General features: G+C 43.2%; 1 protein-coding gene across 1 annotated transcript in view; it reads right to left on the bottom strand.

The window, feature by feature from the left end:
- CTNNA3 (catenin alpha 3) overlaps positions 1-16,922 on the bottom strand; it is a 968,742-nt gene extending 951,820 nt beyond the window's left edge. The window contains exons 1-2 of the mRNA XM_029911396.1: positions 16,821-16,922; positions 7,573-7,765 (exon numbers count right to left, since the gene is read on the bottom strand). Of these exons, the coding sequence (XP_029767256.1) occupies positions 7,573-7,765; positions 16,821-16,922 (295 nt within the window). The remainder of the gene's footprint in view (positions 1-7,572; positions 7,766-16,820) is intronic.
- Between the last annotated feature and the right edge of the window lie 1,560 nt (positions 16,923-18,482).

Raw genomic sequence — 18,482 nt, 5'->3', positions numbered from 1 at the left:
ATATTTGAAAAATATGTAAAGTGGAATACAATAGCTTATGAAGTGTTCTCTAAAAATTAAATATGCAAATTAGCAGAAGAGCTAACTGAAACTGAGAGATGTTGGTATCAAAGTGGCTTTTAAGAAATTGATGCGCACTAAAAACGAAAAAAACCATGCTGTAGATCTAGAGAATTGCTGCAATAGATAATGGACCAAATTCTGCCATGACTTACACTCTATGCAACCTTACAGAATTTAGTGGGGGTTATCTGGGATATAACCCACAGAAGAATTTTATTCAGTATGTAGCAAAGGATTAGCTTGTATGACAAATTTTTATTTTTCTCTAAAGAGGTCAATGCTAAGTTACTGTCTGACTTCCAAATTACTTTTTAAAAATGTGCCAAATACTACTTTTATTTCCACTATAACATCACTAGGTTGCCCCTCTGCAAGTGAATAGAATTTGGCCCATCTTTTTTTCACATTAGTGGAACCTACATGACTCTTTAGGGAGTTAAAACTCTACTGCACTGATAGTCTATTGGTCTGGTCTTATGTATATGTTCAGTATTATGGTTGAGCTCCTGATTGCTATGAGTCCCCGGCATCACTCTCCTCGGTCTCACTCCATGATGTAACCTAAAACTAATGTCTGAGTACGCAGACCTCGGTGAACTCTGTTAATCTATTTACCATAAAAATAATCCATTTTTCAATTAAATGTGAGCAATCCTAAATATTACACAAAATCAGATGTACGTGACTAGAGAGGTGCTAAACTCAGTGCATTGACATGAGGTTCAGTGAGTGTGAATGCAAAAACTAAAAAACACCTCAGTGGAAACAGTCAAGGTTTACTTGGTTTTATGTCAGAAACTATGCAAACCTGACAATTTTTGTATGGGATCCACTTAAATCCATAATTTCCCCCTAACACCTCTTCCCCTAGCCTCAGCAGGTAGGGAGAAAAAAAAACCCAGAATCCTAAACCTCAGAAGAGCCAATGGGAAGAAGACTGCAGTGAGAGCCCCCTTCCCAGTCCTGAACTTTTCAGGGAATGTTTGACTGGTCAGGCATTTCTGTACTGGTTCATGAAAGGGACTGGGAAGTCCTTCCACCCCAAACCCACCAAGCAAACATCCTCATTCTTTAGCAGCAACAGGAAAGAGTACACACACATCAGAGTGAGCTATATAATTATCTTCTTCCAAATAAGATAATGAGAAATTGGTTCCTCATACTCATCTCTGTTAATTTAACCAGATTCAGTCTGATCAAAGCATGACCATCTTTTACATTATTTTAAGCAAGCTGTAAGATCACATGTTCATTTCAATTAATTACATAACCAAGAAAGGTAACGAGGGGAGATGAGACTGACATCACAGCAAATACAGGAACCAGATCCTTCAAAACAAAAAGGTGCAACTGCTTCCTGAGAGATTTATATAGATGGATTCTACACAGGTGAAATATGCATGACTTTCACAGAGGCGACATTGGTTAAACAAGTATTGTTTTGTTGTATAACAGTTAGTGACAAAAATAACAGAGGAGATTTTCCAAGGCACAAATGGCTGTTAGGCACACAATTCCCTCTGTGCCTTTGAAAATCCTAGCCAACAAAATTAATGAATGAATGGTGTCAGTTGGATAAAACCTTGTTATGGGTTGAGTTAAAACCTTACTGATAGGTGCGAACTCACTCTTCAGTTAATGTAACTGATAAGCCCCTACCTAAAACAAAAAGGAGTATGAGAATCTGCCCAGAAGCTTTTGCTGAGTATTGTTGTGAGTGGGTGTAGAAATCGATTTTATACAGTCGATTGCGTATGTCCACACTAAGCGCATTAAGTCAGCGGAGTGCGTCCTCACTACCATGGCTAGCATCGACTTACGGAGCAGTGCACTGTGGGTAGCTATCCCACAGTTCCCGCAGTCTCCACCGCCCATTGGAATTCTGGGATAAGCTCCCAATGCCTGATGAGGCAAAAACATTGTCGCAGGTGGTTTTGGATACATGTTGTCAGTCACCCCTCCCTCCGTGAAAGCAATGGCAGACAATCCTTTCGCACCTTTTTTCCTGAGTTACCCGTGCAGACGCCATATCACGGCAAGAATGGAGCCCACTCAGCTCACAATCACTGCTGCTGTTGTGAGCATTGTAAACATCTTGCGCATTATTCTGGAGTATATGCAGAACCGGGTTTAGAGACGCCAGCACGAGTTGGATTTTGATGAGGACATGGACACAGACGTTCCTGAAAGCACGGGCTGTGGCAATTGGGACATCATGGCAGCACTGGGGCTGGTTGATACAGTGGAACGCCGATTCTGGGCCAGGCAAACAAGCACAGACTGGTGGGACCGCATAGTGTTGCAGGTATGGGATGATTCACAGTGGCGGCGAAACTTTCGCATGCGTAAGTCCACTTTCCTGGAACTCTGAGAGTTGCTTTCCCCCACCTTGAAGTGCAGGAATACCAAGATAAAAGCTGCCCTGACAGTTGAGAAGCAAGTGGTGATAGTCCTGTGGAAGCTTGCAATGCCTGACTGCTACCGGTCAGTCGGGAATCAATTTGGAGTGGGCAAGTCTACTGTGGGGGTTGCTGTGATCCAAGTAGCCAAAGCAATCATTGACATTCTGTTATCAAGGGTAGTGACTCTGGGAAATGTGCAGGTCATAGTGGATGACTTTGCAGCAATGGGGGTCCCTAAATGTGGTGGGGCAATAGACGGAACACATATCCCCATCTTGGCACTGGACCACCTTGCCAACCAGTACATAAACCGCAAGGGGTACTTCTCAATGGTGCTAAAAGCACTGGTGGATTACAAGGGATGTTTCACCGACATCAACGTGGGATGGCCGGGAAAGGTGCATGATGCTCGCATATTTAGGAACTCCGGGCTGTTCAAGCAGCTGCAAGAAGGGACTTACTTCCCAGACCAGAAAATTACTGTTGGGGATGTTGAAATGCCTATAGTTATCCTTGGGGACCCGCCTACCCCTTGCTCCCATGGCTCATGAATCCTTACACAGGCAGCCTGGACAGTAGTAAGGAGCAGTTCAACTATAGGCTGAGCAAGTGCAGAATGGTGGTAGAATGTGCCTTTGGATGTTTAAATGCTCACTGGCACAGTTTACTGACTCGGTTAGATCTCAGCGAAACCAATATTCCCATTGTTATTGCTGCTTGCTGTGTGCTCCATAATATCTGTGAGAGTAAGGGGGAGATGTTTATGGGGGGTGGGAGGTTGAGGCAAATCGCCTGGCATCCGATTTTGAACAGCCAGACACCAGGGCAATTAGAAGAGCACAGCAAGGCAGGCTACGCATCAGAGAGGCTTTGAAAGCTAGTTTCATGACTGGCCAGGCTTCGGTGTGACTGTTGTGTGTGTTTCTCCTTGATGCAAACCCGCCCCCTTTGTTGATTTTAATTCCCTGTAAGCCAACCACCCTCCCCCCTTCAAAATAAAGTAACTATGGTTTTGAAACCATGCATTCTTTCTTTATTAATTAAAAAAAAATGAGATAATGGACAAGGTAGCCCGGGTGAGGTGGGGGAGGAGGGAAGGACAAGGCCACATTTTTTATTGTAGCCACACTACAATACTGTTTGAATGACAGCCTTCTGTTACTTGGGCCATTCTCAGAGTGGAGTGGCTGGGTGCCCAGAGCCTCCCCACTCGCATTCTTGGGCGTCTGGGTGAAGCGGATATGGAACTTGGGGAGGAGGGCATGCAGTTATACAGTGGATTCAGTGGGGGTCTGTGCTCTTGTTGGCTTTCCTGCAGCTCCAACAGATGGTTCATCATGTCCGTTTGCTCCCCGATTAGCCTCAGTATCGCATCCTGCCTCCGCTCTTCGCACTCACTTAATTCTTTCCTGGCCTCTGCACTGAATGCCTCCATGCATTAAGCTGTGCCCTATCAGTACGGGGGGGGGGGGGGGGGGGGGAAATGCATGAGTTTGGAAAACATGTCATCGCGAGTGCGTTTTTTTCGCCTTCTAATCTGCGATAACCTCAGGGATGGAGATGATATGGGGAGTGTATGGGGAAACATTTGCACCTGGGGGGAGATAAAAAGGGAGAGTAAAATTTAAGATGATACATTTCTGAGAACAAAAGGGAGACTCTTTCACAGTGAATCAAGCAATTCACAGCAGACAGCACATGTGCTTTAGGTAGAAGGTCACATTTTGCCTTTTATATTGAGCCCCTGCTGGTATGGTGACACATCACACATGGCTGGGCAACAGAATTTGGTTTCCAGGCAGCCATGGTAAGCCAAAGGGTACAAGGGTTTGGCTTCCAACGCCTTCATAACATGTGAGAATGAGGAGCGCCCTCCTTTCCCAGAGCAAGCAATGGGTTGGGTTTCACATTTAAAAGGAGGGGCTGCAGTTTTCGGGTGGATGTGCAGCACACACCTACCCCCACCCCGCGGCTATTCTCTGGGATGATCCCTTTTAGCCAAGCACAAACAGCCCAGCATGAACAGGGTCCTTTTACTGTTCCCTTACAAAACTTCCCTTATTTCAACCAGGTGACCATGAACGATATCACTCTACTGAGGCTAACCCAGAAAGATATAGACCGAATGTTGCTTGAATGCGACCAAAACCCAGGACCATTCGCTGCCATGCTTTGTGCTGCAATGATTCCAGAATACTTGCTACTGGCTTGGCATGGTAAAGTGTCCTACCATGGAGGACGAAATAAGGCAGCCCTCCCCAGAACCCTTCTGCAAAGGCTTTCAGAGTACCTCCAGGAGAGCTTCATGGAGATGTCCCTGGAGGATTCCCGCTCCATCCCCAGACATGTGAACAGACCTTTCCAGTAGCTGTACTGGCTGCGAATGCATCCCAGTTCTTCAGGGCAAATCAAATATTAAATGCTACTGCTTTTAAACCCTGTACTGTAGTTACCAATGTGCACTCACCAGAGGTGCCTTCTCTGGCTTCAGGATCGGGGATCCCACCTTGGAAGGGTATTGGCTCCACGGTGAAGAAAAGTTCCTGGCTGCCGGGGAGAACGGATTCACCGCTTGCTTGCTGCGCATTCTCCTCCTCCTCCTCTTCCTCATCCGCAAAATCCTCCTCTCTGTTGCGTGAGACTCCCCCCTTGCAGGTGTCCACAGACTGTGGTGGGATAGTGGTAGGGTCCCCACCTAGAATGTCATGCAGCTGGTCATAGAAACGGCATGTATAGGTCTCTGACCCGAAGCGACCTTTTGCCTCCTTTGTCTTTTGGTAGGCTTGCCTGAGCTCCTTAACTGTCACACGGCACTGCTGTGTGTCCCTGGTGTAGCCTCTGTCCAACATGCCCTGTGAGCTTTTGGCAAATATATTAGCATTTCTTCTTTTTGATCGGAGTTCGGCCTGCACAGATGCTTCTCCACATACAGCAATCAGATCCAGTGTCTCCCTTTCGATCCATGCTGGAGTTCGTTTGCGATTCTGGGGGGACTGCATGGTCACCAGTGCTGCTGCCATGCTGACCAAACAGGAAATGAAATTCAAAAGTTCCCAGGGCTTTTCCTATGTACCTGGCTAATGCATCGGAGTTCAAAGTGCTGTCCAGAGCGGTCACAATGGAGCACTCTGGGATAGCTCCCGGAGGCCAATACTGTCAATTTGTGTCCGCACTACCCCAAATTCGACCCAGCAAGGTCGATTTTAGCGCTACTCCCCTCACCGAGAAGGAGTACAGAAGTTGATTTTAAGAGTCCATTAGGTCGACGGAACAGGATTGGTTGTGTGGGGACAGTCATTTTTAAATCGACCTAACATGGCTAAATTTGACCTAACCTCGTAGTATAGACCAGGCCTGAGGGTATGTCTACACATAAAACCACTACCGCAGCGCAGCTGTGCCTCTGTAGCCCTTCAATGAAGACACTACTTACACCAACAGAGAATTCTCCCATCAACCTAGCACTGTCTACATCCAGGGTTATGGTGATTTAACTGCATTGCTCAGGGGCGTGAATACCGACCTAATATTCTAGGTGTAGAATAGGCCAGAAACAGACAGACAGACAGCTGAACCGTGGTGTTAACCCTGGAAGAAACCTGTGGAGAGGTTTTTGAGTCAGCGGTGTAGGCTGAAAAATATGCCCTTGATACTGCAAGCAAAAGAATCTGTTTCCTGCTATTTGATTCCTTTTCATTCAGAGACACAGGACTTTGTACATTCTTTGTAAATAAACAAAACTGCATCAAAGAAATATCTGGCTATCACCAATTTCTGCTCCCATCTGGAATACCCCCCAAGGGCCCCAAATTGACTGTCAAAAAGAAAACTGGGGAAAAAGGACAACATTACTGTATTTGAGAAAATAAAATGTAATTTAGGCTTGAAACTAGGTGAAGGTTTCTAACCATCAGAGAAGTGAAATTCTGGAACAGCTTTCTAAGCGGAGCAGTGGCGGGGGGAGGGGGAAAAAAGAGTCTAACTGGCTTAAAGACTCAGCTTGCTAAATTATGGATGAGATTGCCTACAATGACATGTGGCCCATCGGCGACTGCCAGTAGCAAAAATCCCCAATGGCCAGAGACGGGACACTAGACGGGGAGGGCTCCAAGTTACCTGGAAAATAATTCTCTGTGGTATCTGCCTGGTAGGTCTTTCCCACATGCTCAGGGTCTAACTGATTGCCAACCCCAAATATGGCAGACACCCTGGGGTAGTTTTGCCTTCCTATGCAGCATGGGGCACAGGTCACTTGCAGGTTTAAATTAGTGTAAATGGTGAATTCTCTGTAACTTTAAATCATTATTTGAGGACTTCAGTAACTCGGCCAGAAGTTAGGAGTCTATTTCAGGAGTGGGTGTGGCCTGCAACGTGCAGGAGGTCAAACTAGAGGATCACAATGGTCCCTTCTGACTTTAAATTCTATGAGTCTAAGGGTACGTCTATACTACCCGCCGGATCGGCGGGTAGTGTTCAATGTATCGGGGATCGATTTATCGCATCTCGTCTGGACGCGATAAATCGATCCGCTGATCAACGCCCATACTCCACCTCGGCAGGACGAGTAAGCGGCGTCGACGGGGGAGCCTGCGGCAGTCGACTCGCCGCTGTGAGGATGGCCAGGTAAGTCGAACTAAGATACTTCGACTTCAGCTACGCTATTCGCGTAGCTGAAGTTGCGTATCTTAGTTCGAACCCCCGCCCCCGCCCGCTAGTGTAGCCCAGGCCTAAGTGTATTAAAGACTAATGGCATCACATTAAGACTACTGAATCGCTATTAAACTGTATAACATGTTTTTAAATACAGAATTTGTAGAAATCTTCCCCCCTTTTTTTTTAAACTGACATCTTCAATTGTGCAGTATCTACAAATAACATCTACTGGATAATCTTCAGCCTGGTGAGTGCTAAACTAATCTCAGAGAGACAAAACCAAAGAACCAAGGACATTATTTCACCACAATGATATACTTTGTATTTTAAAGAACAAACTTCAGTAAATGGGAAAGGCAATTTGCATTTTAGAGATAGACACACTAACAAAAATTATATGTATAACTGAATTCCTTAAAGCACCTGGTTTATTCACAGTGGGTACTGTACTTACTTTCTTTACGAACATCATTAAGTGCTGCATTAAGTTCCTCCTTAAATACAATGGCTTCCTTAGCAATTTTCTCCCCTTTGTCCAATAGATTCCAAGTGGCTTTTTCCACAGAAGCTAAGAGGACACGGGCTCTTTTGGAACATCCTTTTTTCTTATTAGAAGGGGTTTGTGGACAATTCACTAATGTGGTAACCTAAAATTTAAAAATAAATAAATGAGTGTCTTAAATTCTGCAGCCAATAGACTAATATTGCTTTTAGTTATTTAAAATTAACAACAAAATAATGAACAGCCCTAGGAGTGAGCAGATACTTCAAAAACAAAGAGCCACACCCAACAAGATATTTGGACAATTTTTTTTTAATCTCAGTGTCTGACTTTTGAAATTCTCCCAGATATATTACCTTCATTTCATAGGGTTCAAAACAAAGCTGGTAGAATATCATTGTTGCCACTCTGACTCATCTTATTACCATTGCTCTAAAATTCTTATGCTGTTTCCTATAAAATATCATAATGACATAAAAATTAAAAGTGTATTTACAAAATCCTCAGTAACAGCAGGAAGCATAACTCTCACTTCCATTGCTCCCACAATCACTTTTGGCTACTCCCCCTACCATCTCTCAAGCAGGGACAGAAAGAGCATCCACAGTATGCAATGGGTGCAGACCCATCTCTCCAAATTCTTCCCCTAATATAGGGCAGAATCACAGGGGACAGGATTTAGCCCAAAAGAATTCAATGTTTTTGCAAATCATTTAAGATGTGCATAAGATTTGTTTGGAATCTAAGTTAGAGCATAATCATCTAAACTGTTTTTAAATCGTGCATTTTAACGAGCATAAGCAAGCTATTTTTATGTAGCTTCCCACTCTACATTCCGCATTTATTGAACACAACCTCCACACTCCATCATAAATTTTTCTAACAAAGTATTTTCTGATGCATTGCAATGGCTGTCACGCTAATAGTGCATTCTAAAGAGATTTTTTTTAAAAAAAAAGGGAAGTATTGTTGATTTAACAAACATCAAAAGATATTTTCACTAATGATGTTTTGAATTCTTTATTATTCTTCTAGTTCGTTATGCTGTGCCAGCAGATCTTTAGTATAGTTTAAAATTCAAATTCCACTAATTCAGACAGCTATAGTGCTTGTTGTTTGATACGAGACAGTATGTCAAAGGGTGCGTAATAAAGATAACACCACCCATCCGCCTCATTGGACAAGAAACTTGATTGGACAGCTGTGTGGAAGGCAGATGCAGGGTGGGGAGATGCAGGGTGGGGATGTCCAGGAAGCAGGTACTGGCCCCTCCTTCTCCATAGGTTCTCTGCCTCCGATTGGGCAGGCAAGGGTAGATGGAAGCTGATTGGCCCTTAGCTCCTCCCACTTCAGTAATTTAAACAATTTTCCAGGTCTTTGGAGCCTCTTGTTCCATTTATAAATGCTGAAGGTGCTGCTGCACCCCTGACTTGAAGTGGTTTCCATCATATACAGGGTTTACAGTTTGGTTCAATTGCTCTCCACACATCCACAATACAAATTGTTCCAGCACCCATGGAACTTCCATTGTGGATGCCTCACCCTCCCCCTTTCTCCCTCCCTTTGCAGTATAGGAGCTGTGTTTTCAGGATGTTGCATGTCTGACTGATTGCTTATTTGGGGTCAGGAAGGAATTTTTCCCATTAGGATCAAACTAGCAGAAATCTACTGTGTTTTGTCATCTTCCTGGCAGCATCTATGAGGCACAGCTCCGTTACGAGGAATAAGACTTTAAAATACCATTAGTAACTGGTGGTATTGTTTAGCTTGTCGTAGCTTGAGGTCAGTGTTCAGTGTGGATAAAGGCCATGCCCAGAGGTAAAGAGACACCTGGTATTTCACTAGTGGCCCTTATGCCTATGGGAGAAAGGGAGTCCTGACATCTTCGCAGACCTGTGGTATGCTTTGTTCCCCATGCAGGGAGGAGAATGAAACTATTCAGATGAACGAACTGAATCCTAGAGGTAGGTCAGGGAGGGTCTACTCACAGTTATGGGTTATATGATAGGAGTCCTATAACCCACTTTACTGACCCACTTAAATGCCTAGCATGAGAGAGTCGGGGGAGGTAGGGCAGAGGCACCTTCTCCCCAGAGTTAAGCTAACAAAATTCCAGCCTTCCACGTAAATTCATTCCTATGTCTGTCTCCCTTCAACTGCATATCCTGATCAAGACTCTCATCTGGTGGTATACAGGCTTTTATTCAGAAGTTCACATGGTTTCGTGCCCTGCTGGATCAGTGCCTAATAGAGGGACATCCACAGATCCTCAGGAAAGCATTTCCATAACCAGTCCTTGAAACGAGGAAGTCTTGGCCCCTGCCTCATTCATCTGGAATTTTGGGACAGAGAACAAAGACAAGCTGCCACCTGACCTCAACTGTTTTGGAGAGTCATGCGGAGACATGTCATGAAAATACCTCATGTCTAGATTATTAAAAAGAGTTTTCTTTTGACTGATGAGCACAGCCTCAGTTCAAACTTCAATAGAAATAAACCAAATTATTTACTTCACATAAACCAGCCAGCTGCTGGAATATGCATTGAAAGCAACAGTCTAAATAACTTACTTTAGAAATCCTAGAATGTTATTTTCAGGGGATTCAATATACAGCCACAAGGACCATATTTTGTTAAGAGCCAGTTTCACAGTTTATAGGCTGATATTTCCAATGTGGAAGGTGGCAAACTTAATGTTAAAGACTAGCATGCAAGCCTGAATGATTTAAGTCCTGAGAGAAAATACCATTTCACCTAAATGAAAAGCAGGATGGATTTAAAGAAATATGGTTACTTGCCATTCTCAGAAATTTATTACTAGTACGTTTTGTTTATTTTAATTTTCACTGCATTCAGATGTGTGTAATGTACCTTTACACACATGTGATAGTTGTTTAATGTGTTTTGTACAATTAAAAAAAAGTCAAACAGAAATAAAAAACAAACAATAAAAATACGATACTCATTCCAGTAGATGAAAGCTTATACCTGCAGGACCCTGCATCTTCAGGATCTCTGCCAGGAACATCAGAAGATAAAACATAATGCATTCATTTCCATAGAAATGGGCTCAATATTATTTCATTGAGGCAGACTCTGATTTAAAATACCCATCACAATTTGATAAAAAGTTCTTGGCTCACTTAGGTTAGGAAATATAAAAATAATCTTGAAAGATGTGAATGAGGGGTGCAACTTGCACAGGGATAACTGAACTATGCAGTGGCATCATACTAGGTTTGTTCCTTTTGCTACATCATTAATATAGCTAGCAGTGGAAGGGTACAGTACCCAGACAAAATGCTAGCATAATAGCACATGCTATCAGATAAAGTATGATCCCATTTATCCAGTCCATGCTCAATCACAACTCCCAGTTAATTAAACACTGTCACATCCTCCTGCACCCCAGTGGCAATGCACACCAAGCATGTTTTCCAACACTCAGTGAAAACCTTGATTTTCAAAAGGTATTCAGTATATCTGGAGAAAAAGAATTATACTACAGATTCAAGCTTCATTCCTGAGATACCTCAAAGCTGCAAATGTCAAGCAAATTGTCTTTGCTTTTCGTTTCCAGATTTCATCTAAAAGATTTTGAGTTAGGCCAGAGGCTGGGCTTTCTTGATTTAAGGGTCTGTGTGTACCCAACACAGGCTCTGAATAGGTTAATATGGGCCTCAGAAGCCAAATCAACATATCAAACTGCACCTGCCGAGTGGGCCAGTTGGAACTGGGAAGCCTCTCACTGTTGGAAAGAATAAAGCATTTGTTTTGAGCTGCCTAGCGGCAAGGGCCATACAGCTTGCCTATACTTTCAAACACTAACAGTCCTTTCTGTAATTCAGATGTCTGGAGAAAAAGAAGTACTGCCCATATAAATTGTGGTTAATAGTTTTTTGCCACTCTTAGGACAGGTCTGCACTACAGAATTATTTCAGTATAACCATGTCGTTCAGGGGTATGAAAAATCCACACCCCGAGCGATGTAGCTATACTGACCTAAGCACTGGTCTAGACAGCATTATGTCAGCAGGAAAGCTTCTCTCACTGACATATCTACTGCTTCTCGTCGAGAGCTCTCCTGTCAGCATAGAGTGTCTCCATTAAAGCACTATAGCGGCATCAGTGCCAACTGTGCCAATGCAGTGTTTTAAATGTAGACCTGCCCTTAGAGTGCACTTATTCTACACAGAACTAAAGACAACTCCCCTATTACTAATAGACTTCCATTGGCCCTCCTATCCAAAAGGAGAACCCTAAGCTACAAATGTGTTGTGACAATCAGAGGCCAGACACCCCAAGGGGATAACAGAAGGTTTAACCCCCCCCAAAAAAGCAGTTAAACCAACTGACTACATACAATGTTATTGTACTATAAAATATATCAAGTGAGGTCTTTTGTGAAAGCTTGTAATGCTCTGAACTTGGCCATTATGACATATGTATACAGATTGTCATTTTACATTTTGTGTATTTAGAAAACTGTGCTCAATCTGTGCTGCAACTTCAGCTACACCTCACAGCAAGGTGGTGAGCAGTCAAGCAGGAAGGGGCACCTACCAAGCCAGTTGTTCACATCAAACTGGCTTCAAGTAACTATCCCCATTGTCCAACACCGAGATAATTTGAAATTGAAAAGAAGATCCCAGCTTCCAAATTGGGGGGAATTTTCCTCTTTGACTAACCACGAGTCACCACAGACAAAGAGAAAAAAAATAAGTCTTTTGAAAGCAGGCTTGGAACTGAAGATTTTTATCCAGAACTTGGAGGACAGTCTCAAAGTGGCAGGCTGTCTGTGAATGCTGAATGCCTCCTATAGCTAGGGGGTATGCTGGGAAAGACAATAAATGACTCTTACTAGAAATATGAAAACGTAAAGCCTGATGTTGCATCTTTGTGTTTATTTTCTGTGTAACTTGTGCTTCCCTTTAATAAAAATATCAAAGATGAAATAGTAAGTACGCTTTATTTTTATCCCAAGCAGGTGTCTGGTGTGCAAACTGCGCGGAGCATATGTGCCAAAGGGAGCTGATAACTGTGGTGCTGGTTTCATGTCTTCAGAGTTGATATACCAGAGGAGAATGGTCCAAGTGTCTTTTCAGTAAAAGAATAAGCAAGCCTGAGAACCACAACACCAAATATACTTGACCCTTCCCTGTCCCCTACCCACCTATTCTTTTTCCCTCCATGCATATCCCCAATCTGCTGCCTCTTTAGTTGTAGTGAGACTGCTGTTCTCTGTCTGGTGAGCACTCTCCTGGGGGATGCCATGGGCATGCTCTTTCCCAGGTCCAGCAGGAGAGATGCCTTCACATAAATGCACAAGAGAGAAAACTCAACTGAGCTTCAACAAAACAATGAAACTGGCTATACACCTAATGTTGTCAAATGAACACAATGAACAAACTGAAAGGAGAGTTTTCCATTAAACTCCTGCAGTCACAGTAATCTTAAATACAACAAATCTTGAAACGATAATAGGTACAACACTTTCAGATGAAGACAGTTTACATGTTGATGGGATCTCTTTAAAGGAAAGCTGCCGGAAGAAAAAGGGGGGGGGGTTAGAAGAATTTAGCAAACATCCTCTCGAAACCCCAGAGTTCAGGGTTTTTAAGTGGATTGTACACCCACAGTACACTCACATGCCTATAAGCAAAATAATAAGGTCAGAAACTACCTGAAATCAGTGTTGCCTTTGTGCTACATATATTATTCAACAAAGTTATTTATTATGAAGCCTACTTGGGGAGTTCACAAATGGCATGTCACTGAGAGTGCATCCCAGCTTTATGATTCAGCAACCTTTAGAACCTAAAAAGCCTATACAAAATATTTCTTGTAGGCTATCAGCCTATTCAATCTGACAGTACAGTCAGACTTTACAGTGCTTGTGAATTAGGCAAAAAATGCAACACTCATCAACTGAGCTTTTACCTATAAAGACACAAAGGTGCAGATATGATCTAGATTGGACCACTTTCACAGACTGCATCTAGCAGTGTGGCCCACCTTTTACAGATTATACAATAAATAGAAGTAAAAAAAAAATGCAACTCTGCATAAAACCAAGTTTCTCCCCCCCCTTACATTGCCAAGCAGAGATAGTGGGGGGGGGGGGGCAGAGTGAGGACAGCCAGCTTCATCAATATTACTGAACATGCTCAATACAAGCCAACCAGCAAATCTGGGGGGAACATGACCCTGCATGCCCCCCCCCATGTATCACCTCTTTTGCCCAGTGAGGACTTTTTAAAGCGATTAAATGCATATGCATATAGTTACAATAAAAAAATGTAATTGCTGGGGAAACGATTGTCTAATCCTTTGGAGGAATTTATTGCAGATAGATGCAACTGTGAAAGTTATCACACAGAGTAAATGGAATTGGATGACTAAAATGTATCAGGCTTGGCATCCATGCACAATTACCTCCTGATTTACCTATGTACTGGGGAAAAGTTTTAGATTAAAGAGAAATCAAAGCTTAAAGTGAAGAATAAGGAAACTATTAAAAGAACAGGCTAAAGATTTATGAACAAATGAATCTGGAAGTCAGACAGTGACGTAAGTCACTATCAATTAGTGCACAGATTAGATGTAAAGGCAATAAGTAACCTGGAACATTCTGCACTCAACACTTTAAGGAATATAACAAAACAATGGAAGCTATACTAAGGAATAAATGCAGAGAGATTAACAATGACTATTCGCTATAGCGAAATAATGACGATTTTTCATAACTTTCTTTTAAGATTAATGTAGATCTGGAATCTGTAATGGAAGATACAAATTTCAGACAGAATCAAAGCCTTAGAATGTTTATTTTATTTATTCATTATTGGTGATCAAGAATAAATTAGATTATTTTGAATTAGCCTTGTCACCTTGTGGTCATACTCTGCATTGACCACAGATACTACTTTTAGGGGAGCTGCCAAAGGAAACTATTGTAGAGTCATCTAGAAAAAAAAATGTTTCTGTTCTGATCTGGATCCACCTTCTACCTCCCTCCGAACCTTTACCTTTATTCAGACACACACTTCCACCACAACTGGAGTCACAACATAGGCTCTGCACCAATAAATTCAACAGGTTGTTTCTATTTCAATCAACATTAGGGCATTTTTACTTCCAGGGACAAAGGTTGGATCCTCCAAAGGGATGAGCAACCTCAACTGCCTTTTAAGACAAGTGACACCTCAAAGGGCTGTAATACAAACATTAAGTACCGATGTAAAATAATCAGGGGTCACCAATGTGTCCATGGTAAAAATTTTGAGGTCTGTGGTAATTTTTCAAGAAACGTTGAATGACATAATCCCCTTCCCCCTCCTCCCCCCCATGTCCATCACTAAGTAAGGTAACTTTGTCAAGTGTCCGTCACGCAACATGGTAGTGCCAACCCCTGAAAATAATCTATTTGACTAGAGTATGAGGGCCTGATCCAAAGCCTGTTGACAGAGGCCACACATGGAGGGGCACACCGGGTCACATGTCACACACACACACACCCCGATTCGCTGCTTGGCTTGTACTGAGCATGGTCAGTAACATCTTCTGAAGCTGCTGCCCTCACTATTGGCAGGCACGGGTTGTCTCTGCCTGTTGAAATCAATGGGAGAGGGGAGGGTCTTTCATTGAATTCAACAGGCTACAGATCAGGCCTTAAGGAAGGATTATGTTCTAACAGTCAGCAGGAGCAGAACAACAAATGAACAGTATAGCACTGTGACAAGAAGTTTGCTCTGCAGTGGTGACAAATTTTGAAAGAAAGTGATGTGCTGACATGGCTGTGCTACATGTAACTGACTAGAAGTGTCATTAGGTGGCCGCCTCTCGCACACGCCCTCATGGCCTAAGGGCAGCCCTGCAAGCAGACCCCGCCTCAGTTTCCCCCTTCAAGGCCTTTCTTCAATAACTCTCAACCCTGTTGTTCTTTCACACCCCTTCTCAGGTTCTGGTTTATTAAATTAACAAACATTCAAAATGTCAAATCCATCCATTTACTTCATTATCAGGTCACTCTGAAGCCTTTCCTGTCTGTAGTCTCATTCCTCAAGTCCCAAGTTTCCTCTTCCGGAGCCTACTCACTCCCAGCAACCTCTGTACTCCATTCTAGTCTCCCTAGGAATCCCCCCCTCTCTGTAGCTTACAGCTGCTCTTCATAAGGTAATCAGCTGATCCCTGCTCAGGTGTGTCCCCTTAGTAACTAGGGTTGGCTGGCCCTAGCCCTCAAAGGGGCAAGTGACCCTGTTACAAAAAGCAAATGCTACATCTGTGCATCAAAAAAAAAATTCCAAGAATAGTTTAGGATTCAGAGAAGAGGACGTATTTCCTATTCCTAGCCTAATAAAGAAAGGACTACTGTTAAAAAGGGTGGTATAGTACAAGTGCCTTTTAAAAAAAAAACAACAGTTACATGCATAATCATTCTATTGCAATTCTGTCTAGGTTTTTTTCAACAAGGCATTTTCCATTGCATAGATGTAAAATAGAAAAAAGTTTCTTGTTTACGTGTAAACTCAGCTGAGTGTGATCAAGATTTTCTCTTTAAGTGGTGAACACTTTTGGAATAACCCTAGATTTTATAGTGTGACTCTGCTTACACCTAACAGGCTCAATTTATAAAGTTGGTGGAGTTTTGTTAAACCATTGGGTCTATGTTTCTGTTGACAAAAAACCCTGTCAATTTAAAATAATGATTGTACAATATGCAATAATTAAATGGCAGGGATATTAGGGACTGTCAAACAGGTTCATCTAAAACAGAACATGGCACAGAATGTAAAGTCTTTTAGGTTCAGATAACTAGACTTATCTACAGATCTCAAGATCCTTCCTTTCCCCTCTGTCCATCAACTGCAACAGACTCAATTCCTTCCTTCCATGTGACATTTTATATACTGGAGCTCCACTTGTAATCTCTCTCTCCCTTCTATATTTACATATTCATTGGATAACACTGAATAAGGGTTTCAGTGGAACAGATTATATTAGGTACAATAAAATGTGCTGCATTTGTGAGAATAGAGGAAGCTAAGTGAACTGGACTATCCTTGAGCCAGTATTGCGTATACATAGGTGCAGAAGACTCAGATACAGTTTTCCCATCATTAGGTAGGAGTAAAGTAAATTCTTCCCTCGTTTCTCTCCTCTTATGAATGTCCATAATATTTTTGCAGTGCTAAAAATACCTGAATTATCAATGGTTCCAACAGCTTCTCCACTGTAAATGTCTGGATCTGAAGATCCTGAGGATCAATTTTCAATATAACATTTGGCATTGCTGCTGACATGTCACCTGTAAACAAAACAAAGATACAACAGTAAATAACAATAATTGGAACAGCAAGACTCAGACTGGTATGGACCGAGGTACTTGGATAAGTGGAATGAGGATTAGGGCCTAGGCTACTATGGTATTGTGTCAACATAATATTCCTAACAATTTGTAGATAGAATGTTAACTATTTAGCACCTAGAACAGTGGTTCCCAAACTGCGGTTCGCACAACATTACAGGGGGTTTGCTAGCAAAATTTCCCTAATGGTGTCCAGAGGACTCCAGACATGGGAAGCAGCAGGTGGGATGCGGTTGCAGGGCAGACAGAGCCCGTGCCAGAGCCTGTGCCAGTTGGGACCGGCAGCCCAAGCCCCAGTAGTCAGCGCGCGGCTGGTAGCCCGAGCCCCATGGCGAATGGGGCTGGGCAGTTGGGGCCGGCAGCCCGAGCCCTGCCCCCATCAGCGCAGGGCTGGTAGCCCAAGTCCCATGGAGAATGGGGCCGGGCAGTTGGGGCTAGCAGCCTGAGCCCTGTCCCTATCAGCAGAGGGGCTGGCAGCCCGAGCCCCAGTGGTCAGCATAGGGTCGGCACGCCAAGCCCCATGAAGCATGGGGCTGGGCAGTTGGGGCCGGCAGCTCAAGCCCCGGCAGTCAGCGGGGACCAGCAGCCTGAGCTCAGTGGAGTGCAGAGCCGGCGGCCCAGACCCCGGCACAGGGCCAGCAGCATGAGCCCCATGGTTGGCAGGGCTGCAGCTGGGACCCCAGGCACGCAGGTGGCAGCTCAGACCCCTGTCCTTGGCAGACAGGGAAGTTGGGCAGCATGAAGGGCAGATTGAGCAGGGGCAACCAAATTCCAGAATATTTCACGTACTTTGTGAAGAAATGGGTAGTATACACAACTGTCTGTTGACCCATACCAAAGTTAGATGGCTCTCATGGGGCAAAATCCTTGTGCGCTTGTTTGAGCTTAGAACAGAAATCCTAGGGGCTTTTTTTTCCAACAGCCACCCTTTCCAGCTTGACAGCTGTATGGAAAATAATGTCTGGCTCCAGAGCCTAGCTTATTTAGCAGATATTTTCTCAAGAATTAATGACCTACATTTATCTCTTCAAAGTCTCAATATAACAGTTTTCAATGTGCAAGAGCGAGTTGAATCCATGATAAAGAAGTTGCAGTTCTGGGAAAGTTGTTAGGAAAATAATCAAACTGTGTGTTTCAGTAATCTGCCAGGAAGTCATCAAGAACATAAGCTTCAGTTGGATCAGTGCACTAAAACTAATATACTGTAATTGCACACCTAAAAGGAATTTGCACAACTTTTAGCGAATACTTTCCAGCTATGTCAGGCAATGATGACTGGATTCGCAACCTTTTTGATGATACCACTTTCTCAACACAGATATTGAAAAAGAGGAAATTGATTGAGATCTCCTGTGATTACAAACTGAAAAGGAGTTTTAGAAATCTGATCAACTTTTGGCTGAGTTTAAGAAACGAATACCCCCTTCTGGCAGAAAAAGCTACTACAGTTTTGTTACCATTTTCAACAACATACTTATGCGAGAAAGCGTTTTCC

The sequence above is a fragment of the Terrapene carolina genome, unplaced genomic scaffold (assembly GCF_002925995.2).
Source record: "Terrapene carolina triunguis isolate 2854851 unplaced genomic scaffold, T_m_triunguis-2.0 Scaffold95, whole genome shotgun sequence".
Lineage (NCBI taxonomy): Eukaryota > Metazoa > Chordata > Testudines > Emydidae > Terrapene > Terrapene triunguis.
Note: the sequence above shows the minus strand (reverse complement) of the source record. Positions and strands in the feature narration are given on the sequence as shown.